This window comes from Chelonia mydas, chromosome 20 (assembly GCF_015237465.2).
Source record: "Chelonia mydas isolate rCheMyd1 chromosome 20, rCheMyd1.pri.v2, whole genome shotgun sequence".
NCBI lineage: Eukaryota > Metazoa > Chordata > Testudines > Cheloniidae > Chelonia > Chelonia mydas.
Window position 1 is genome coordinate 9667858 of NC_051260.2, and position 23252 is coordinate 9691109.

Sequence of the window (23252 nt, forward strand, 5' to 3'; positions counted from 1 at the left end):
CTGTCAGCTTGTATTTTATCTGTGTGATACACCTCTCTCTAATCCATGGAGTATATTTATACCAACCTGATGGCTCCCCTCCGGGGACTTACCAGCACTAATTGTCTCTTTTCCAGGCCTTGGCCCTTCTGGGCTCTGTTGATGAAAGAAGTACTTGCTCAGCCTTGACGTCCATGCAGCACAGATACAAGCTACTTAGCATTTGCTAAGTCATTTAACACCTCTTGCCTGGGGTTTTATCAACCGCTGGGCTGGCTTGCTTCAGTATCGAGGGTGGGTTTCCAAAACACAGGCAAAGCTGTCATAAACACCCAGGCAGCCTGGTTCCCTAGCAACATCAACACCAGGCTTTCAGTACCAGCTGTGGGGTTTACAACAGCAGGAGGTACTCCCTGCGGCTTTAATTGCAGCCCGGGTGTGTGTAAGAGGTAGCTTAGCTCTGTTTACTCCTGCTGTAGAAAGCTATAGGGTAGGGATCAGGTCCAGAGTGACCTAGACAAATTGGAGGATTGGGCCAAAAGAAATCTGATGAGGTTCAACAAGGATAAGCGCAGAGTCCTGCACTTAGGAAGGAAGAATCCCATGCACCATTACAAGCTGGGGACTGACTGGCTAAGCAGCAGTTCTGCAGAAAAGGTTCTGGGGATTACAGTGGATGAGAAGCTAGATATGAGTCAGCAGTGTGCCCTTGGTGCCAAGAAGGCCAACGGTATATTGGGCTGTATGAGCAGGAGCATTGCCAGCAGATCAAGGGAAGTGATTATTCCCCTCTATGTGGCACTGGTGAGGCCACATCTGGAGTATGTGTCCAGTTATGGTCCCCCACTACAGAAGGGATGTAGGCAAATTGGAGAGAGTCCAGTGGAGGGCAACGAAAATGATCAGGGGGCTGGGGCACATGACTTACAAGGAGAGGTTGAGGGAACTGGGGTTATTTACTCTGCAGAAGAGAAGAGTGAGGGGGGATTTGATAGCAGCCTTCAGCTACCTGAAGGGGGGTTCCAAAGACAATGGAGCTCGGCTGTTCTCAGTGGTGGCAGATGACAGAACAAGGAGCAATGGTCTCAAGTTGCAGTGGGGGAGGTCTAGGTTGGATATTAGGAAATACTCTTTCACTAGGAGGCTGGTGAAGCACTGGAATGGGTTACCTAGGGAGGTGGTGGAATCTCCATCCATAGAGGTTTTTAAGGCCCGGCTTGACAAAGCCCTGGCTGGGATGATTGGTTGGTGTTGGTCCTGCTTTGAGCAGGGGATTAGACTAGATGACCTCCTGAGGTCTCTTCCAACCCTAATATCTATGATTCTGTGTTGAGGCAGGGATGAGTAGGGAGGATGGCCCAACAGAAAGGGTATTGCGCTAGGACTGAGGACACCTGGCTTCTGTTCCCTATGCCTGGTGTGATCTTGGGTAAATCACTTAATCTACCCTGTGCCTCAGTTCCCCATCTGTTTAATGGAGCTAATTCTTTACTACCTCACAGCATCGGTAGTGAGGAAAAACCCATTGATCAGATACCACAGCAGTGAGGGCTGTGTAAATACCTAGATAAAAATCAGGTAGGTAGATGTAAGACGAGTCAGTAGCAGGGAGGAGAAATGGGTTCAGAGTGCAGCAGGCATGATCAGTTCTAAAATCCTGACTTACATACGCCCCACGGCCTTTGAGAGGAATCAGATGTACTTGCCTGTGTGTCACAGGCCCTGCACTACTAACAGTGATTCACAAGTGGGTCCTGGTCAAGGCCACCTCTGAGTTACTTGTATTACTATAGTGCCTAAGCACCCCCAATCCTGGGCCACGACCCCGCTGTGCTAAGCAGTGTACAAACAGAATTGAAAGACAGACTGCCCCTTGCCTACACTAGCTGCGAAGTTTCCAGTGGCTGTTGCATGTACCATGATGAGCCATGCCAAGTCAAGGTGGCCACAGCTTTGTTGCAATGGCCATTTCCCTTTGAGCTGCGGGTGCTCCGAGCAGAGTGAGGTCAAAGTGCAGCTGTCCTTCCCCTCCGACATCAGCACTGACCAGGTGCAAATTAACGCAATACTGACACCTAAATAGCATGCCCAGAGCGGCCTTCAAAGCATCAGCCACTGGCAAAGACAAGACAGAGGGACGATGAAAGATGCCTGCTTAGCACAGCGGGGGCCTGGGTTCCCCATCCCCACTAGGTGCATCTGAGGCAGTAGGCAGCTTCTCAGCGCCCAGCCAACGTGCCTCAAGCCTGTATTGGGGGTGCATTGGGGTGGGGGTCTATGTGAGGGGCAAACCGGCCCTGTGGTTCATTCAAGTCACACTAATCCCATCAGCGAGGAAGCCAGTGATTAGGGCAGCTTGTGTGACAGAGGCATTCATGTACCGACTGAGACCACGTCCTGCACAGACTCATAGAGGGCACCAGCCTGCTGCCAGGGGGAAGGTTGAGACGCAGGCCCACAAGGCAGGAGAGCTGGCTTCTACTCCCTTGGAGACCTTAGGGCACGTCTCTTCCACTCTTTGCCTCACTTTCCCCACTACAGTGCAAGTGTAGCACATTATCTGCCACAGGGAGAGGGTGAGATGCTTCCCAGGCAGGGTTCTAAGTACAAGGTGTCATTAGCAGCTAGCACAGGATTGGCACTGCATAACTAATTCACTAATTACGGACTCAGTTCTGGTTCTGGGGAGGTAGGCCCCTACCTTTGAGGGCTGGCAAATCCTCTTGCTTCCAACTTGTCTCCCTCCCACGCTGCTGGTTGAAGACTGACCAGCGCAGACTGCACAAGGCAGCCACGAAGGAATGTGCAGCTAGGCTGGTTCCAGCTGGAATGGTCTCAGCAGCTGCCAACCACCCTGGAAGTATTTGGACTGCTGAACCCAGAGCCTGGATTTGCCCAGCAAACACACCTTGGGAAGCTGCCCTTCCCATTTATGACCTAAACGAGCCTGGACAGGGGCTAAATGGGAGGCAAGACTCTCCCAGCTCCTCCGCTAGCTCCCCTTACTCATTTTCCTCCTACTAGCACAGCACTGGATTATCCCTGAGCAGATCCACAGCTCCAGCTGGATGATGGCAGGCAGCAGCCAGGCATAGCTCCACACACAGGGCCCAGGAAAGGCTAGTCTCACTGTCTTCTTTTGCTGTCTGACATCACCCCAGATACTCTCCTACCTACTTCACTGCAGCTCCCACAGTGGGAACAGCCTCCCATAGATACTCCTTCGCTGTGGATTTTGGACCGATCTTGTCCTGTTTGCTGCTTTGTGTCACATCAAGACAAGCTCTTCAGAGACAGAAAGCTTGCTTATTTGTGTGAGTTTGGAAAGCACGAAGGTTGGGGCCAGGGTTCATCCGCAGCTCTGCCCGATGCCCAGTCTTTGGCTATGGCTGCACTACACAGCTTTTAGTGACACGCCTGTGTCGCCACCGCTGTGCTGCTAAAAGTCACGCAGCGTAGCCACCGTTTGTCAGCTCACCTGCTGACAAAAAACTTCTACCCCCAACGAGCAGTGTTTGACAGCGCTCCCCTGCCAACAACGCTCTGTTCACACTGAAAGAACAACGAGGACTTGTGGCACCTTAGAGACGAACAAATCTATTTGAGCATAAGCTTTCGTGAGCTACAGCTCACTTCATCGGATGAAGCTTTAGCCCACAAAAGCTTATGCTCAAATTTGTTAGTCTTGAGGTGCCACAAGTCCTCCTCGTTCTTTCTGCTGATACAGACTAACCCGGCTGCCACTCTGATATCTGTTCACACTGGCATTGTTGTGGCAAAACTTTTGTCTTGGGGGGGGGGGGGGGGGGGGGGGGGGGGGGGGGGGGGGGGGGGGGGGGGGGGGGGGGGGGGGGAGGGTTAACACCACTGAAAGACAAAAGTTTTGTCATTCAATTGCCAGTGTAGACATAACCTTAAGCATTCCAGTGCCCCAGGGTGGACTATCAAAGCACAGCCAATGAGTTATGCCAGTGCCCTCTGGCTAGGCATTTTGAATACATCCTCTCTACAGCTAACTTGATTCAAGCTTTGAGTGTCCCCAAGGCTATAGCCCTGGGCTTATGCTGTCAGACAGTCCCTGTGGCCATGCAGATGGATTCCATTTCAGTTCATAGCAGAGTGGCTGCTTCTTTGAAGCAGGTTAAGAGCCTGAGTTGCCTTTCCCCAACATTTAGGTGCTGCGAAGACCCCAGAGACAGAGGGAGCCTCATGACACAGAACGTAGCCCAGGGAGTTCTGCACTGAACCCAGTAGCTTATGGTAGAACTGGAGAACCTGAGCTAGAGCACCTGCAATTCCTAGCATCCCTGCTTTGTATTCCATTCTTGCCAGGGGTGTTTTAGGCAAAGGCCTCTCTACACCAGTTATGGAGACCCTTCCCTAGACCGAGGTATTTCACTAGGTTTCCACAGACTGGCACCTATTGGCATCAGGAGGATGCACAGATTCAGAGCAGCATCACCCTCGCCCCACCATTCTCACTGTGGATCTTTTCTTATCCACTATGTCGTCAGAGGAAGAGAAAACCCAGCTTGGCTTTCAGAGCCCAAGTGTTGTGAGAGGCCAGAGTCTGGGAATGCCCTTCCTTCCCTAATGGGCACTTCCTAGCAAGAACAATGAACAACTTTAATCTTTGTTTATGCTGATTGTTCTGGACTGCGGGGTGGGGGGAGGTGCCTGGGACTGAAGGGATTGCTGTGTCCAAGTGCCGTTACAAGGGAGTCAGCCTGAAGAAAGACTAGAGCTGGAATTTGGCCAGGACACAAGGATTAGACACCCCGATTCTAGTGGGAAAGTAGCCTGGGAACTTGACCATAGATGGTCAGAACCTCAGATGTTACTTCCTGAAGCTCACCAGCACCTCCCACCACTCTGAGAAGAGAGCACGCCCCCTACTGAGTCACCCATCCCAAGTCCTGCAGCACCTAAAAGCTCCCCCAGGGCCAAGGCCTCGCCCTCCTTATCTTACCAAGGTCTACCCAGAGCACAGCCCTAGGCAGCATGGCTGCAGGTACAAGTATCAGCTAGCAGGTGGGTGCACACCAGGGTGACCGGATATCCCGATTTTATAGGGACAGTCCCGATTTTTGGGTCTCTCTCTTATATAGGCTCCTATTACCCCCCACCCCCATCCCGATTTTTCACACTTGCTGTCTGGTCATCTTAGTGCACATACATAGAGGAAGCGGCCTAACTGGGCTCCCTGTATGCCAAGCACACACCAAGAAGCTACATTCTGTATTTCAATACAGTATTTATTCACCTTCCCTCAGTCAGGGCTGGGCCAGACAGATTTGGTTAGGAGGCAGGGATACCCCCACCTGCATTAGGACATTCACAACCGCTCACAATAGACTAGACACAGGAGGAACACACAGCAGGAAGCTGGCTCCATCACATGGCGAAGAGGATGAGGAAAGCCACCATCAGGCAGAAGAGCCCCATGGCCTCGGAGAGTGCAAAGCCCAGGATGGCGTAGGAGAACAGCTGCTGTTTCAGGGAAGGGTTTCTGTGAGGGGAGGAAGAAAGCACCAGTCAGTGAAGCATGTGGGAGCGTAGTGAGCATCCCCCATGCTGCAGGGCTGGGCACAGCAGCCCAAGAGTCAGATACACCAATGTGCATGGAGGGAGAGCAGGATGTCTCTTGGCATCAGCCAGAAGGGGCTGCTCAACAGTAAGGTAAAGCACTGCCAGCTCCTAATGGCCCATGAGGTACTTTACTCTTGATCAACCCCCTCTGGCTGATCCCCAGGGCAGTCTCTGAAGGGAGCCAAGCACAGCTCCTCCTGGCCAGAGGGAGAAATCACTACAATGCAGAGTCATGGGGAGAGAAGGGTCTGGGAGCACGAAGGCTAGTGCAGTCCCAGCCTCTCCCACCAGGGGGCAGTGTAATGATGGCTGGCTACAGAGGAGCTCCCAGATGGTTGAATCCTAGATTCACTCCAGATGGGTCTTTACATTCAAGAGTCCCAAATTCATGTATTTGACAGACATGTGATGGTCTGAAAGAAGCCTGACTTGCTGCCTACACCTGTCCCCTGCTCTCTCAGGGCTGGGCAACAGCACTGGGATTAGCAAGTAGTGCTGACAAAAATCCCAGTGTTATGGGTTTAGGGTGATGAGCTAGACAGTGATGAGCTGGCAAAATCTTAAGAACCAGTTCCCTCCTCACCCCACAAGAGGGTCGTGGCCTGCCCCCCGGGACCCCTGCCCCATCCACTCCCCTCCCCTGTCCCCTGACTGCCCCGAGAACCGGACAGGAGAGTCTCGTGGGTCACCGTAGTGGGTGCCCACCCCGCCCCACCCCTAAGAGCCAGAGGGACCTGCCGGGGGGCAAAGTGGGGAGTCTCCATAGTGCTTACTTAGGGCGGCTCCCAGGAAGTATCCGGCAGGTCCCTCTGGCTCCTAGGGGCTGGGGGGGGGGGAGAAGAGAGAGAAGCGGCCGCTCCCCACACTGATCACATCAAAAGTGGAGCCTTAGCCACCGACTCTGTGGGTGCTCCAGGGCTGGAGCCCCCACAGGGAGAATTTGGTGGGTGTCCCACCGGCAGCTCCCCCCCCCCCCCCCCAACCAGCTCACCTCACCTCCACTCCACCTCCTCCCTGCTCTGCTTCTCCCCCCCCCCCCCACTTCCTGCAAATCAGCTGTTTGCGTGGGAAGCAGGGGAGGGGGGCGGGGGGGGGGGCTGAGAAGCAAGCAGTGGCTTCGTGCTCAGGCCCAGGGAGTAAGAGGCAGAAGCGAGCTGGGGGTGCAAGGAGGGCCGCCTGCGCTGCAGCAGGTAACCCGGGGGTGGGGCGCGCACAGGGGAACCGCTCCCCGCCCCAGGTCACCTCTGCCTCCGTGGGCCTGAGGGCGAAGCTGCCGCCTGCTTCTCAGCCCTCCCAGGCTTCCCACATTAACAGCTGATTGCAGGAAGCTGGGGGATGCGGGGGTGGGAGGAGCGTGGTGGTGCCTTCAGGGGAGGGGGTGGAGGTGGAACAGAGGGGAGCTGGGGCCAGGCAGGGAGCTGCCACCAAATTTTCCCCGTGGGTGCTCCAGCCCCGAGCACCCACGGAGTCGGTGCCTAAGGCGCCGCTTTTGGCTGGTTGTTAAATTTAGAAGCCCTTTTAGAACCGGTTGTCCCGCGCAACTGGTTCCAGCGAACCGGCTCCAGCTCACCACTGGTAACGGTAAGAAACCAAAACCCACCCTGACCACTAGAGAGAGCTCCACAGCAGGAGGAAGTGGGAAAACCCCACTTTGTGTCAGAGCCACCAACAGGCTCCTTGGGACAGCCTGTGTTGCGGAGGAGAGGATGTGAACTCAGCACCAGGCTGACTGCTCTGGAGACTCCACAGTAGAGGCACAGCAGGGGACAGTGCCAGGGCAAGCTTCCCCAGTGTCCCCTACAGCATGCCCCATCCTGCCCAACGATGACCCCTCTTAGTGGAAGTTTGGCCTCCAAGGCCCATTCAAAAGCATCCACTAGAGCTGGCTGGGAGGGGGCATTCCCACCCATAAAGGATGAAACTGAAACCCACCAGATTCATTTGACCCACAGATGGTGGCAGATTTCAGGCTGGATCTGAATCTGTGCCCTAGACAGGAAGGGCTTGATACTCAGTAAGAGTCCTCAGCAGTCCTGCTCCTACCCCAAATCTCCTGCTTATACAAAGGAGTGGTCAGACCAATTTAGAAATGCTCCTCATGGACAGCTGATGGTCCCTTCCACTGACAGTGCCAAGAGCATTGGCCAAGATTGAGAGCAAAGGCCCAGGGGACTGTAACAGACTAGGCACTGTATCCAGGTTCAGCGGAATCAATCACTATTCCTTTTAAAGAGGGCTATCACATAAGGAGCTGCCATCTTAACAGGCTGAGGCTGCACAGAAGAGCTTAAAGAATCCAAGTCCCACATGGATGCACAGGAAGAGCAGGAGATTGGGTTCACTCTTATCAGCCTTTCCCTTACAACCGCTCTGATGGGTCTTGCTTTCACTTGCACACCCACTCAGGGGCTCATACTGGGAAGTCCTAGCCAGATGTCAATTATTTTTTGTCACGGTCCAAATTTCTTGGTCAAGGTATAACCAAGGACCAGACTCCAGAGAGAGAAAAAAAAAAAAATCAATAACTAATAAGTAAATAAAAAGATTTCGGAGTCCGTTTCAAAAGGATCTGGTTGTCCAGATTTGGCCCGTGGTCTGCTTGATACCCCTATCCCAGGCCCTGCCTGCACCAGCTGTAAGCAAGCCAGGGGACATGGTTAAAGCAGGGGAAGAGCTAACTGATACAGACTAATTCCTTACCTGGCATAGCCAATAATGAGGCTGCCAAATACGGTTCCAATGCCAGCACCAGAGCCGGCTACCCCAACTGTGGCAGCACCAGCACCGATGAACTTCGCCGCAGTGTCAATGTCCCGGGAGATGGAGCTGGTGTGGAACTCCCGGCGCAAGGCTTGGAGGAGGGCATTCTGGGGCGCTGGGGTGGAGCCGAGCTAGGATAAGTTGAAGAGATGAGAGTGGAATTCAGCTGGAGATGGAGCTCTAGAAGTGTTTTTTGCCAGCTCTCTACCAGGGCATTGCCATGGAAACATCTGCACTGAGCAGACTAAGGACCACAAGAACCCAAGTTTCTCACATGGTTTGGAGAGCTGACTTCATGGGCCTCTAGAGGGGTGAGGTTGTGAGTTAGGCTAAAGAGAGGGGCATACTTAGTGCACTGAGCCACAGAACTGGGAGCCACTTAAGCTCAGCTCTCCTTGTAACCTCAGGAAATTGCTTCACTTTGGTGCCTCAGTTTCCCCATATGGAGGGGCAATTCAGATCTCCCTGGGGTTTTAGTAAGAGAAGGTCCTGTGACTTGCTAGGCCTGGAAATGAATGCCTTAAAACTACTGGCGAGCTGGATTTCCAGCATTATAAAGCACTGGCCTAGAAGCATTCCTGAGACATTGGGTTTACAGCCATCTAGTGCTCCTGCTGCATCTCCCCCCCCCCCCGCCCCTTTCTATGGGACCCTTCAAGTGAAAGGCACTAAAGTGCTTTACACATTTTAATTCTAATACATGATCCTTCTATGAAGTTCCACCTACCACTGAACTGCAGCCATGGCTGGGGTGGAATTTGGCAGCTGTTTAGCAGTGTAGAATACTTCTGGTTAGGAAGTGACTTCTCAGTTGAGCCCAGGTGAGCAATTTGTGGGCGCAGACTAATTACAAGTTGAGAGCTGGCTGGGACTCCAGGACTAACCTCCTTGCATGTGCCAGAGGACTTTTAAATGACCACAAGTGGTCCCGTTCTCAGTAATCTGCCTAATACAGCTTGTAGCCGCACAGCGCACTCTAGCCCCATGCTGGGGGACTGGTTCAGAGTTGACTTGCAAGGAAGAGCACCTCCTACTGAATCACCAATCCCTTTCCGGAGGGAGAGCTTGCAGCACTGTTAACATGCTTTCTTCCGTTGCCCAGATTTTCCTCTTGCTTTACGATTCTCCCCTGAGCAATTAAGCCCAGATGCCCGACAGAGCAAGCCAGCCCAGCTGAGTTTCCTCACCCAGCAGGGATTTCTACCCCCCAGCTTTGCTCTAGTCAAAGACGCCTAGGGAGTGGAATATTTGTTCTGCACGCCCCCTGCTGGACCCAATGGTTAAGTCAATTCAAGCTCTGACGATCCTCTCCATTTTCATGGTCCAAGCTCAGCGTTTTACCTCATCTGTCCTGGTCTCCGGCCTGCTCAGCAGGGAGGCAGAGACTGGTCTGCACAGCAGCCTCGAGCTGTTCTTCACCTGCAGACAGACAAAGTAATCATTCAGACGGAGCCGCTCTGCCCAGAGAGGCAATGCAATACAATCCCTACCAGATACCCAGCGCCAGCTTCCTGCAAACCTGTCAGCTGAGTTATGCGGAGACTGAGAGGTCACTGGAAAGGAACTGGAGCAATATTTCCCCCACCTTGCAGCTCTGCAGGGGGCCGCAGCATTTACACAGTGCCCAAAGTGTGCCAGGCTCTGCCCCAGTTGTTAGCTGGGGCTGGCCCAATGCAGAGTGACTGAATTATTTTCAGGGACACCAGAGCAGCTGTTGCTCCAAGAGTGGAGACGGGATGTCTTCTGCAGTTCATCTGCATGAAGGTCCCTCCAGTGGCTGGGTGGACAGCCTGATCCTGGAAGGGGTGGAATACCTTCAGAAGTCAGGCCATGAATGCCCTGCAGCAGTTCTCTGGGTCAAATCTAACTCTGGCATAAATGGAAGCAATTGCCATTGACTCCAGAGCTGAATGTGGCACTCCATGTCTCTGCTGTGGGGCAGAGGAATGGTAGTACTTTCCCCGAGGGCAGCAGGAATCCCCACACTTGGTAGCAGCACTGGCATCGTGTTGCCACTTCCTGTTTTAATACGTTCCAAACCAAACATTCTCAAGCAGTGCTTAATTTGTAATGAAAGAGGTGTCAGGGCTCAAGCAATATTTTTTACTTTCATAATTGATGTGGCAAGCCCAGAGGTGCCGAGGCGATGAACTGCTAAGTCTAGAGGTGCTGGGGCTCAGCCCTGGCACAAACTAAGCACTGTTCTCAAGCCTCTCTCTGTTCCCACAGCACAGTCCATGCTAAGGCAACACAAAAGATGAAGGTTACCCCAAATGCTGCCTCCTCATGGACCAGTATGGCCCAGGACGGTCCATCTTGGAAGGTAATCCTGATCAATCTTGCCCATGGAGCTGACTGAATAACTATGACAGCAAGTAACCATTACCTGGAAACCAGCCACAGTCAATGTGAATTTATGCCCTACTGGAACCCCAACACAAGACTAACACAGAAGGGAGGAGAGGGGAACTGAACCAGGAGACACAGGGGACGGTCACTTACCTGGGGCAGACAAGCACCATCCAAGAACCAGCCCTCTCTCACTGAGGCCTTGTCTATACTACAGTTAAAAGTTGATCTAAACTACACAACTTGAGTTACGTGAATAGCATAACTCAAGTTGACGTAGCTTAGATCTACTTACCGCGGGGACCACGGTACGCGATGTCGAGGAGAGATCCCCTCCCGTTGACTCCCTTTACTCTTCTCGATCCAGTGGAGTACAGGAGTTGACGGGAGAACAATCTGCGGTTGATTTAGTGGGTCTTCACTAGACCTGCTAAACTGACCGCCAATACATCGATCGTTGCGCAATCCCCCGGTAAGTGTAGACAAGCCACGAGACGCCACACAATTCGATGGAAAATGGAGAGTGCTTCCTGTTTACCAGGGGATCACCTTATTGCTGGCACTTGCCACCTCAGGCTAGCACAGAGTTAGCAGGAAGCACCTCCAGTTAATCAGTGATTCCCTCCTCATCTATGAACTGATGAAACAGGAGGCTGGGGTGGCTGTATTTGTTGTAGCCATCTGGACCGAACTCAGCAGATCAGAGGAGGGATTCACTTAGCGTCCGGCTACTGAAGCTGGTGTGAAGGATGTAGCCAAGCAGGGCCCATCTACAGTAGGACACTGTGGTAGGGGAGCAGATCTCCACAACATCTCTCTGCAGGTCAGTGTACACAAGCGTGTCTGAGATGTGCCCCAGCCTTGGGTGGAGCAGAGCTCGAGGCATGGTTAAGGATCCCTTGACACTAAGCGTGTTGTGGGAATAACCAAGTCCTAACTTGCGGCCCTGAGGGCAGGCAGACTGACACCAGGGCAGCATTACTGAGAGCCAGCAGCCAGTTACAAGTCTAATGGGTTGGCAGCCCCAACGTTGCAGCAGGCAGCTTAGCTCAGAAGGAAGTTTTATTACACCTCCAGAGACAGGAAATGCCACCCAGCTAATTAGTAGCTAATAGGAAAAGGTTACAATTATCTGGCCTGTCAAGGGCAAACTAAACTACGGTGCCGAGGGATTCATTGGTAACTGGCTAAGAGCCCCAACCATTTTGCATAAGATGTAGACAGCAGCTACGGTCATCTTTGATACTGAAGTGTGGTCTATGGCGACTACAGTTCCCAGCATCAGTAATACCCACAGTCCTCACCTCCATATTGGTAATGAGGCTGGCCATGCAGCATATGGGCCATGGTTTAGCTACCCTTCCTTTAAGCACATACAGACTGACGTGAAATCTACTTTTTTTTCCCCCCCAACGTACTCCCCTAGAGGCAGAATGTCCGAGAACAAGACTGGGAGTCAGGGCTCCTGGGTTCTATTCCTAGCTTTGCCGCTCACTTCATGGGAGACTACAGTGTCGAGGACTGACTGCCTGGACCCTTGCTTCTTACTGCAAAAAGACCCCTCCACCTCAAGATGACTTCACTTCGACTACTGATCAGCCTGTCCCTCCTTCTGGGGTTTTGTCTTTCCTCCTTTTGGACAGCAGGGGAAAAAACAAGGTGAAGTGCTAGTAACCTCTCCCTTGTCCATTGACAGAGCTAACCTGTATTGCACCGCTAGGGAACCTGACCTGGAAAAAGGTTCCCCAGAAGCAGACAGCGTCGGACTTTGAGGGAGCCACGCACATTCACCCCACCATGAACCGGGTGAATCAGAAGCAGACAACATCTGTGCTCAATACAAATGGACTGCTACTCCTTTGTGCGACCTGAAGCTCCGGCTGCAGCTAAAAAACCCTTGAGTTGGTGGTGTCCTCTCAGGGAAAGATGGCCCCATTCTTTAAGCTGGGTTCTTGTGTTTTTAATCTGTTTAGTATTTGTTATCTTTCTTTTCTGGTGGTACGGGGAGTTGAGACTATAGAATCACACCATTCTAACACATTTATACGTCTTGCCCATGAAATGAAGTATCGTATGCCAGCCCTACAAAACACTTCATGCTGAGTGTGCTCATTAATACCAGCAGATAGCCACAAAGGTCTTCCCATGGTTCCTATTCCCTTTAGTGCAATGAATATGATCTGGACCCCATCCTGGAAGGATTCTACAGGCAATTTAAATATTACCTGGGCTGATACCGGCATCTCTGAAAGCAGGTATCTAATAGTTTGGAAACGAGTTGGTCAATGGTGCCTCTTAAGAGAAGGGAAAACAGCTTTGGGTAATAGCGAGTGCACAGCCTACTTTAACGGCACTCATTTTGGGAGTAAAAGAGGTCCTAATAGCTCTCTCTCCCAGATGGGGCAACCTCTTGCATCTCCGCGTGGTATAGATTTGCGGGTAACAAGTGCAGTCTGCATGGGGAAGAACATTTTTTGTATAAAGTTGATTGACCATTACGTTATAAATTGCATGCTTGGGTATAACCTGCCAACTCATACTATGTGTTTATGTTCCTCTAATGCCTCCGTGGCTAAATTCTCCCTCCCATCTTGGACCGGATGGTACAAACGTATTAATAATACCTGGTCCAAAGTCACTCCTACCCTTTTTGGAATATACTGGGTGTGTGGTAACAAAGCATACCTAGCCCTCCCTCCTTCATGGAGTGGATCCTGCTACTTGGCTTGATTAGAACCACCTGTAGTATACCGCACACGTCTCCCTAAAGGGAAAATCAGGAATGTAAGAGGGGCTGAGGAAGATGCGAATGACTCTCGCCCCCTTACTTGGCATGCCCTAAATGACTGGACGGGTGCTTGTGCAGGATTTGTCTTTGCCTGTGGAGGTGCCACCAGGTGTATTGGGGAAGGAGTCATGATACTTCAGGGAGTGTTGGAGATAATGGCAAATACTACTGCCGATGCCTTGGTAGATTTGGCAACCGAACAAAAAAAAACTAAGGCAGACGGTTCTCCAAAACCGCTTGGCATTAGATATTTTGCTGGCCTCTCAGGGAGGAACACGTGCGTTAATTGGGCAAGAAAGCTGTGTATACGTTCCGGACGTTTATAACGCCACCTGGGAAAGAGCAAACCACCTTATGCAAGTTGCAAAAGACCATGGAGGAGAGCGAGTCAACTCATGGTGAAGCAATTTGTTCAATTGGGTTCCAGATATAGGTGGCTGGTTACATAACGTGCTTCGTGGTGCCGTTCTAATTGTTTGTGGCCTAATAATTTTGTATGTTATGTTAAGATGTGGCTGTTGGATGGGTACCAAGCTGTGCCCTACCAACCAGTGAATATTTTTAAGTCCACACAGAGACCAGTATGTCCCAAGAATTCCCCTATGGCACTCTAGGGACAAAGGGGGGACTGTTAGGTGAGAAAAATTAAATGTGAAGCAGTTATGCCAACCGAACCAAAGTCAGGCCACTAAAGGTTGCTGGGAAAGTCCCTGAACGAGATAGATAGAATAAAAGAATACTTGTTTAAGTTGTAGGGAGTAAGAAAAAAGGGGAGGCCTGCATTTTTGTACCAAATGTGCTGGGAACAGTCCTTGAGATACAGAGGCACTGTTTTCCACTCCCTGCTCTTGTGTTATGTCTGTTTTAACTCCTCATCTCCTGGTTGACACCCATACCGATAAAGTTAGAGAAGCACTACAATTTGCTAAAAGTTATCTATAATAAGAGGGGTAGATGTGCATGCATATAGAGAAAGAGGATTTTAACTAATATGGGGGGGTGGGCTACTTTATGAATAAATCTGTGACGCGATGGAACTGTCTATAAAAACCCTATGAGTTTTACTTAGAGGCTGGCTGGTTCTCTTTGGAGACGGGCTGCTCTCTATTGTTGTGTGCACTCTTTAGTAAAGAGCTTTGTGTTCGGACCTTGCTGGTGTTGCCTGTATCTCTCCGGTCAGAGAACGAACCGTGCCGTCTGGGGTTCGTGTCCGCGACAACAGGCACCTGGGTCTCAGTTTCCTTGTCTAGACAATGGAGATACCTATGTGGCAGGGGGTTAAGTGCTGTGACGATTAGCTAATATGTTGAAAACAAAGCGTTACAGAAATGCCTAGTATTAGAATGGATAAAAACAATGGGATTTTCCACTACTCACTAGGGCAGGAGCAGAGACGAATTTTGCACAGGCATACATGTTCGGGGACAGCAGGAGGGTCACAAAACTGGAAGAGAAACCAAACCACCACCACATTAGGAATCCACATCACCCTGCAATTTATATCATTCACTGCAATAAAAACATGCTGCCAAGGGGAGTGGGGGACTCCCAGTGAACGTGTCAAAAGTTCAAAATAATATTACCAAGGTGATAATATTGACCACGACAGGTAACTGGGATCATCATAAGAGGTGACAACAGGAGGGAGAAGGGGGTATGACCATTAACTGCACAATATCAAACGCACCAGAAAAGTGCAATGCTAATCCCATGGGAACCCACAAGGGGCTGAACAGTGCAGGCCAGTGACGAAGACCCTGGAATGGAAGCAGAGCACAAAATCTTTAAGTATTTAGAATGTAAGATCCTTTGGACAGGAATCAGCTGTTTGTACAGTGCCTAGCACCATGGTGTCCTGGTCCATGACTGAGGCTGTTAAGAGCTACCACAAAATAAGTAAGGTAGGCAGCTCAGCTACCAGAGACCAATACCCACAGCTTGGCTGAGCTTTAAAGCACTGGCACCATACTAGAATGGAAAGACTCACAGATACGATGGGAAAAACCCGTCAGGATCCTGTGTGATCTGGGACTCAGGACATCTGGGTTCTACTTCCCACTCCTGCTCACTCAATCATAGGGAAATCACTCTGTCTCAGTTTTCCCATATGGGGATATAATTTACCTACTCTGTGTAGAGTGCAAAACTCAAATCATTTGCTTTTGTAAAGAGCTTTGGAGTTTCTCAGGAGACAACAAAGCATCTTCATGTCCCATCCCCTAATCCAGAACCATCCTCGGGTTCTGGGACTCCTTCCAAGCCCCCAGCAGCAGAGCCCCCTTCATCCAGGACTTGTGTGGCTGAGTCAAACGATTCCCCAGGAGCACTTGCATTAAGTTTCCCTCGGGCTTCTAACACTCAGGATCAAATAAGTTAGAGATGGGAATGGCCCATTAACTCCTGCACAAGTAGTCAGTGACTCTCAGATCCCCAAAGTCATTTTCAATGTACATGAATACTCTGCGTGTCTCAAGCACTTTTCATCCAAGGATCCTCAAGCTTGTGGTAAGCATTAAGGAGAAACAGAGTGGTCTAGTGGGTAGTGCACTTGACTAGGAACCCAGAGACCTGAGTTCTACTCCCAGCTCCGCTACCGATCTGATAGGCAACTCTGGGCAAGCCACTGTCCCTCTCATACTGTGTGTTTAGACTGTAAGCTTTTCAGGGCAGGGGCTGTCTCTTCAGCACCCAGGACAATTGGGGCCTCTATTGTAAAAAAAATGGCCTTGTGGGCCCCCTGCAATATAGATCAGTATCACCTCCAGTCTACAGATCGAGACCAGACCCCACCAGCAGATAGGGGTGTGGGGGGGCTGAATAATTAAAGCAAACTGGCAGGGGTTTGTCATTTACTTCTCAGCAGTGGCTTCCCCTCTTGGGCACATCCAGCTCCCTGTTGCCCTAGCACAGTACTCCCTCCGCTAGGAGCTCTGTGCTGGGGAAGGGGAGTTATTGCAAACTGAGATTTAGTTATCAGTGGGGGGCCCCTTATTTTCAGGCACTACTTGGCTAAAGACATTGCAGGCTCCAGCCAGGTCTGTAAGGAGGCTGAAGCAACCAACAGTTAAAAGTAAGGCCACCCATTAGGCAACAAGCCACCAGGAGGCAGGGGAGAACAGGAGCCCTGGCCAAACCCTGGGGGAGAAGAGCCCAGAGGATCCCAGACCTAGCCCAACATACAGCCACCTAGTACCCCTCCTCCAGGCCAGGCAGCTACCTCCCTCCCCCACAGCCCAACCCCCCACCCCAGTCAAACAGGGATCCCAACTCCAGCTCCCCCCCACCCCTAGCCTTCTCCACTCTTCACCCACAGCCCCTCCCCTTCCCCCCAGTCCCTTCCCCCACACCCCTACCTTCTTCCCCCCCCCGCCACTTTCAACCCCAGCCCCTCCCCTTCCCCCACATCCCTACCTTCCCCCCCCCCGCCACTTTCAACCCCAGCCCCTCCCCTTCCCCCACACCTCCAGCCTTCCCCCCAGCCCCTCCCCCCACACCCGTAGCCTTCTCCCCCCTTCGCCCCCGGCCCCTCCCCTCCAGCCTTCACCCCCAAGCCCCTCCCCCCACACCCGTAGCCTTCTCCCCCTACGCCGTCACCCCCAGCCCCTCCACTCTCCCAGCACCAGGGGCCTCGCCAGGCCAGGCCGCCCCGCCCGGGCCCGGGGCCTCCTTACCCGGTGCTCGAGGAGGAAGGGCAAAGAGAGAAGGGTCTCTGCGCATGCGCGGGACCACAACGCGACCCAGAAAGTGACGTCCACGGCAGGCGGGAACTCGGCGGCGAACGAGGGGTATTAGAAGGAGCGGGGAGCGCCCAGAGCGTCCGCCCGGCAGGAAGGTCCCAGGAACAGCTCGTGCTGTGTGCCACAGCGCCACCTGCTGACCGGGAGGCGGTACTACTGGAGGGCGCCGCGCCAGCTGCAGGCCATGGAGCGGTACTACAGAGGGGTCAGCGCAGCGTCACCTGTTGGCCGAGGCTCAGTAGTACGGGGTGCAGCGCCCCCTACTGACCTGGGGGGATACTGCAGGTGAGTGCAGCATCCCCTACAGACCCAGGGCAGTACTGCAGGTGCCTCCTACTGATGCAGGGGCAATACAGCAGGTCATGCTGTAGCACTACCCTCTGGCCAGGGACCGTATTGCATGGGGGAGTACAATGCCATCTGCTGGATCAGGCCCCATCTGCATAATGCCATCTGCCCAACAGGAGTAGAGCTAAAGCTTGGTAAGTGGTGCCCAGGTAGGGGGTATTTTCTTCTGGGGATTATCTAGCATTCCATACAATACCGGCCTCGTGATGAAACCTGGTGCATCCAAAGGGAAAAGAGAAATCAGAGTAAAAAACGTAAAATCACCCTCCAGAATTTGAGTCCAAGATCAAGTCCTCCCAGCAGGGCAGGGTTATGCGTATCCATGCAGAAAGGGCTGAGCACATCAGGGCAACAGAGATACCCCGGGTCCTTGTGCCCCCCTTCCAGGCCTGCTGCTTGGGTTGAGATGGCATCTTTATAGAGACAAGGTGGGTGAAGTAATACAAGCTTTCGAGCCACACACCCTGCATATATGGAGTCTTTATGGCAGAAACCTCCATTATCTGTAACCGACCATCCCTGCATGTGCTCCAGTTCTCCCCCTAGTGCTCTGAACTGCATACTGCAGACTCCATTAACTGACATCAAAACTGGGGGGGGGTTAAAGTTAGACCCCTGAATTCCTATTTAGGCCCCTAAATGTCCTGGCAGGTGCAGGGTGGCCACAGCTTTCACTGATTCCTGCAAATCAAGCCACGCATTTGCACGTATTAGTGAAAATTCAGGGCCCAGAGTCAGGGTCACTGCAGATAGAGGCTGGTGTTGCAGCTGAGAGGCCTGGTAATGACCCTGGCCCAGCTTGCATTCCTGAGTCCCATGGTGGCTCCATCCCTCTTGAAATCCAACCTTCTTTTTCCAGTTAGCCACGGTCCTTGCTAATCATATCTGCTGCTCTGGGATATAACTGCTAGTGGCAGTATGGTCTGGTGACTAGGGCACTGTGGTGGGAGTTGGGACACCTGGGTTCTGTTTCTGGCTCTGCCCCTGAGTTGCTGGATCAGTCACTGCCCCATCCTGTGCCTCAGTTTCCTCTCCCACCCTTTGTCTGCCTTGTAAGGTCTTTGGTAGAGGGATTGTGTCTGTGCAGAACCTAACACAATGGGGCTCAGTCTCAGCTGGGACCTCCAAGTTCTACCACAATACAGATAATAATAGCTGCTAATAAAAGTTCCTCAGGACCTTGTGGTTGTCCCTAGCATTTAAATACTGCACAGAGACACATTCATGAAACCAAAGGCCCACCAAAGTGGTTCCTGACTCTGGATAGTTGAAAATCCCAGTGGAAATCGGTGCTTTTACATGTTTTTCTGATGGAGGAAGGGGCCTGAGCGGGTTTTGCCCAAAGTGAGCATGGAGGCAGCTTCTTGACTTCAACTGTAGCAATTCAGGTCTTAGCCTCTCTGGAAGACCCTGTGGCAACAGGACAGCCTGTGAGTTTATGACTTTGTGAGAGGCTGGAATTAGGGCCCTGGCGAAGGGAAGGCCCTGCGAAGAGTGTGAAATAGTCTTTAGCTTTATTAGCAGCCTGTTTAACTCAGATGCCTAAAGAGCACTCTGGGGAAAGAGGGTCTTTGCTAAAATTTCACACCCCCCCCCACACACTCCCACCCCTTCAACTAAAGTTGGGGCTCACTAATCACCAGGGACCCCCTAAATCCATGGAGATTTCCCCCGGGATACTGCTGTTTTGGGGAAGTAGCTTCTGTTTCAGCAACCATGAAACAGACAAACCAAAAACAAGAAACATTGTTACGGGCATTTTGTCCAGCTCCAGGGTTCAGGCGTTTAGATGCCTTCTGGGTCTCTGGCCACCAGAGGGAAGCATATTCTCTCTCACACACACACACACACATGAACAATCCTCCCACACTCACTCCCTGGCATGAGAGCCCCAGTGGCTGAATGATCTGCCTCCCCCCGCCCAGCCACACTGTGTTGGGGAGCAGCTGCCCCTGCTTGGGATACAGGACTGCAGTCTCCAGGCCCACCAAGCTGGCCCCCTTCTCCACCAGCAGGTGGGCTCCCTCCCACCCCCACCAGCTGTCTACAGGCCTCAAGGGCAGCCCTGCCTGGGACATCTCCTGCGGTGGCTATGGCAGGCTCTGCCTGGGGGCTGCCTGTCTGGACCACGGCTGCTGGTTCCTCAGCCCCAGCCAGCTTTGGCACCTTCCAGCACTGACCTCTGGGGCTCCCAGCTGAGTCCCTTGGTGGGTCAGCCGGGGTCACTCCTGCAGGAATGGACCCCATTGCAAGTGCAGCTCCCACCAGCTCCACTAGGGGGCACCCTTTCATCTCCCCAGGCTGGGGTGCTGCGCAGCGACCCCCAGTTGAATGGGAGGTGGGGGAATGAGTGTATCTGTGTCCCCTTGAGAACAATGGAGAATTCCCCCCTGCACCTCTTTGGGAACCATGGGAGTGCTGGACACTGAGCACTTGGGAAGCTCTGTCCCTCGGTGACCGGCCACAGGACACATGGTAGGGTGACGAGAGAGCAAGTGTGAAAAATCAGGATGGGGTGGGGTTAATAGGTGCCTAATTAAGAAAATCCCCAAATATCGGGACCATCCCTATAAAATCAGGACATCTGGTCACCCTAACACATGGGGAGTTGGGGGCTGAGAGGGTGATGGAACCCAGGGGTCCTGCACCCCAGCCCAGTCTCTTTGCTACAAGCCTTACCTCTCTCTCTTTATATTTGCGTTTTCCATTCCCCACCTCCCAGCCAGGGTCAGGGTGGGGCAGCCAGCAATCCAAGCCGCACCCACATGCCCACCAAGCTGATTCCCTGCCCCCACATCTCCCCATCAGCTGCCAGGGCACCTGCTCTAGCCATTAACCCAGCAGGGGTGGCCCGATGGGCACCTTGTGGGGCAGAGTGGGGTGGCATGAGGCCTAATCAGAAGTGGGTGAACCCCCCCTCCCCCTCACTGCCCACTGGTGCCCCAGAGCACCAGCCCACCCCCATCAAACACTTGCCCCAGCCCCGTCTCCCGAAGCAGATGCTCCAGTGGGCTCTCCCTTCCCCCACCCTGAAACTCATGAGCATGGGGTGCATGGGTGGGGAGATCAAACTCTCCCTATCCAGTCCCAACACAGGACAAACCCATGGCAGGTTGGTGGGCCTCGGCTGGTGAATTATGGGCCACCCCCAGCAGTGGCTGGTCCTGCCTATACCTAGACTCCTACAGGCGGGGAAGGTGGGAGCAGGAGGGGGACATGGCCCCCGGGACAAGGAGAGGCAGGAATAGAAAAAAGCAAGAGCAAAAATGCAAAGCCCCCATAAAGCAGGGCTGGGCTGTAAATCAGGGGGACTGGCAGCCCTCGCTGGGGTTGTTTGTCCTGCCTGCTTCGGCCCCGGTGCTCTGCGGGAGCTGGCCCAGGGAGCGGGGCTGGGGATCCTGCAGAAATCCTATATTTAATCGGATTTGGGAGAAGGGGCCGATAAATCAAGGGGGCAGCTTTACGGTCTCGGAGGAAACAAACCTCTCCAGTAGGCACACCCAGGTGGGCGATAAAACCTCTCCTCCAGGCCCTGGGAGCAATTTCCCGGGACCCGAAGCAGCGGCATTGCAGGAATGTAATTTAGCACAGAGCCGATCCTGAGTTTAATTATCACTGCGGTGGAATTTCAATGCGGCCGATTCATCTTGCGACCCGCAGGAGAGGGATTTATATCGAATGTTATTTCATACCAATCCCGAATCTGCATTTTTATGTCGCTGCTTCCCTCCTGCACCGCGGCGAATCGGGAGGAAGGAGACCGGGGGGGGCAAGGCAGCTCCACTGCAGAGAGGGAGTGTGTGTGGGGGATCAGGCCCCTTTCCATCTGCCATCAGGACACGCCAATTCCTGGGCAACCTCAGCTTTGCTGCTGGTTCCATTAGCTCAAGTTGAGGGGGGCTGGGGTTGAGGGTGCAGTGGGGGTGGGGGCTTGGGTCTATAGGGCCAGCCTAGTGTGAAGGAAGCAATGCACAACCGTGGATGGGCCCCGGGTGTAATGGGTCTGATTGCCCCATAGCCCTTTCACGCTAGCTTGGGTCAGGCCAAGGTGCCATCAGCAGGTGTCTGCTCCTTCCCTTCTTGGAGATGCCTTGTAGTGCAGGGGCTGTCCCGGGGTGGATCTCAGGCGGGGTGGGGTGGGGTGAGACAGGACAGGAGGGGGCATGGCCAGGGCAGAGCTATGCTCTGGCTATTCTGTGGCCCAGAGGAGTCATTGCAACAAGGGTACAAGCTCGTGATACCCCCGTCTGCTGTACCCTGCATGGGGGGGCTGAATTGCTCCCAGCTGCCTCCCCTTGGCTCCTGCCCCAGGGCAGGGATGAATTGGGCTCAACATTGGGATCGTGACCCGAATTGTCTCCGAAGCCTGTGTGACTTCCCATGCACCACGCATGCCAGCTCATGCCAGCAGGAATGGGGCAGTGCACTCTTCCAAATGGTGACCTCTGTGTGGGGTCAAGCAGGCAGGGGCGGGGTCACGCAGGCCGGGGTGGGGTCATGCAAGTACTCCAAGGCTTGGTGTAAACTGGGGCTTGGCTCTGGGGAGACGTTCAGCTGGGGCATTGGGGTCAGGGGGTGAGGGGCTGGCAATAGGACACAGAACCTTTGACCTCAAGGGTGCTGGCCCAGGTCATTGATAGGTGGCTGCTGCAGGCTAGGATGCAGGGGGCAGGTGTGGGGGATGGGATCCAGTTTCCCTTTACCCGTCAGCTACCCCCAGAAGAGGAATGCTGATGGCTCCCCCAAGACCTGCCCCCACCCCTCCATCTATATGGTAGGGCCCACATCAGCCAGCCCCTTCCCTGAGCCCGTTGGACCCCTTGTGAATAGACCGTGGCTGTCTGACCCTTCCCAACACCTGCTGCCCCCACCAGCCAGTCATTTGCCACCTAGATGGGGCCAGTAGGGGGCACCAATGAGTTTTCCCATGAGCCTTTCCCCACCACCCTGCAAGCTGTTAACCTTTCTTGTGCTGGGGGCTCTCCAGTCCCAGCCCAGACACCACCATACTTTGACTCACTGCCAGCTGCCCCCCCAACTTCTCCCTGTTGTTACAGTATTGCCCAGGGGTCAGGCCTTTGGGGGCTGGAGACTGCTTTGGGGGGCCAGACTCCTTTCCCACAAAGGAGCAGGAGAGGCACTGGAAAAATGGGATTCTCCGCCACAGACGCGCTGGGTGACCCTGTGCCAATCGCTGAGTCTACCCTGGGTTCTGGGCACAGGCTGGGAGGGAAGGAGCACTGCGGGTGGTGGTGGTTTCAAGGCCCGCCAGCGTGGGACTAACACACACAACATTTCAACACTCACACACACATAGCCTGCCAGTCCCGTGGCTCTCGAGAGGCTAGGGCTGGAAGCCAGATTCAATATCAAGTTGTCTTTGCTTAGCTGGAGGTTTTGGAGCGATGTAACTGACACACCTGCTCCTTGGGCCAGGAGGAAGCCATTAACTCATGTTTACTGTAGAGGGGGGAGACCCAAGATGCAGTTAAAACATGTCAGCCCTAGCGGGGTCGAGCTCCACGGGATAATTGGTTCGTAGCAGGTGAAGGGAAGGGACGGGGCTGGGTTTTAGCAGGGGCTGGGAGCACTGGTGCTTAGAGGTAGGAATGGAGCCCGCAAGGATCAAGCCAAGAAAAATAATCCTTTAATCTATTGACTGATCAATTGATCAATATATGCACCTCTATCTATTGACTGCT

The 23252-nt window shown here is 53.1% G+C and overlaps 1 protein-coding gene across 2 annotated transcripts; it reads right to left on the bottom strand.

Annotated features, from left to right (window-relative positions):
• Positions 1 to 5216: 5216 nt before the first annotated feature.
• ATP5MC2 (ATP synthase membrane subunit c locus 2) lies at positions 5217 to 17260 on the bottom strand. 2 transcript variants are annotated; one of them, XM_037883950.2, is made up of 6 exons: positions 17137 to 17222; positions 15153 to 15222; positions 14843 to 14909; positions 9670 to 9747; positions 8269 to 8459; positions 5217 to 5488 (listed from the first exon to the last, which is right to left on the bottom strand). In XM_037883950.2, the coding sequence occupies exons 1-6, from the start codon at positions 17180 to 17182 to the stop codon at positions 5374 to 5376; spliced, it is 567 nt and encodes a 188-aa protein (XP_037739878.1). In that variant the 5' UTR covers positions 17183 to 17222; the 3' UTR covers positions 5217 to 5373. The 2 variants fall into 2 exon arrangements, with proteins under 2 accessions (XP_037739878.1, XP_037739879.1); XM_037883951.2 differs by lacking the exon at positions 15153 to 15222 and having other exon boundaries at positions 17137 to 17260.
• Between the last annotated feature and the right edge of the window lie 5992 nt (positions 17261 to 23252).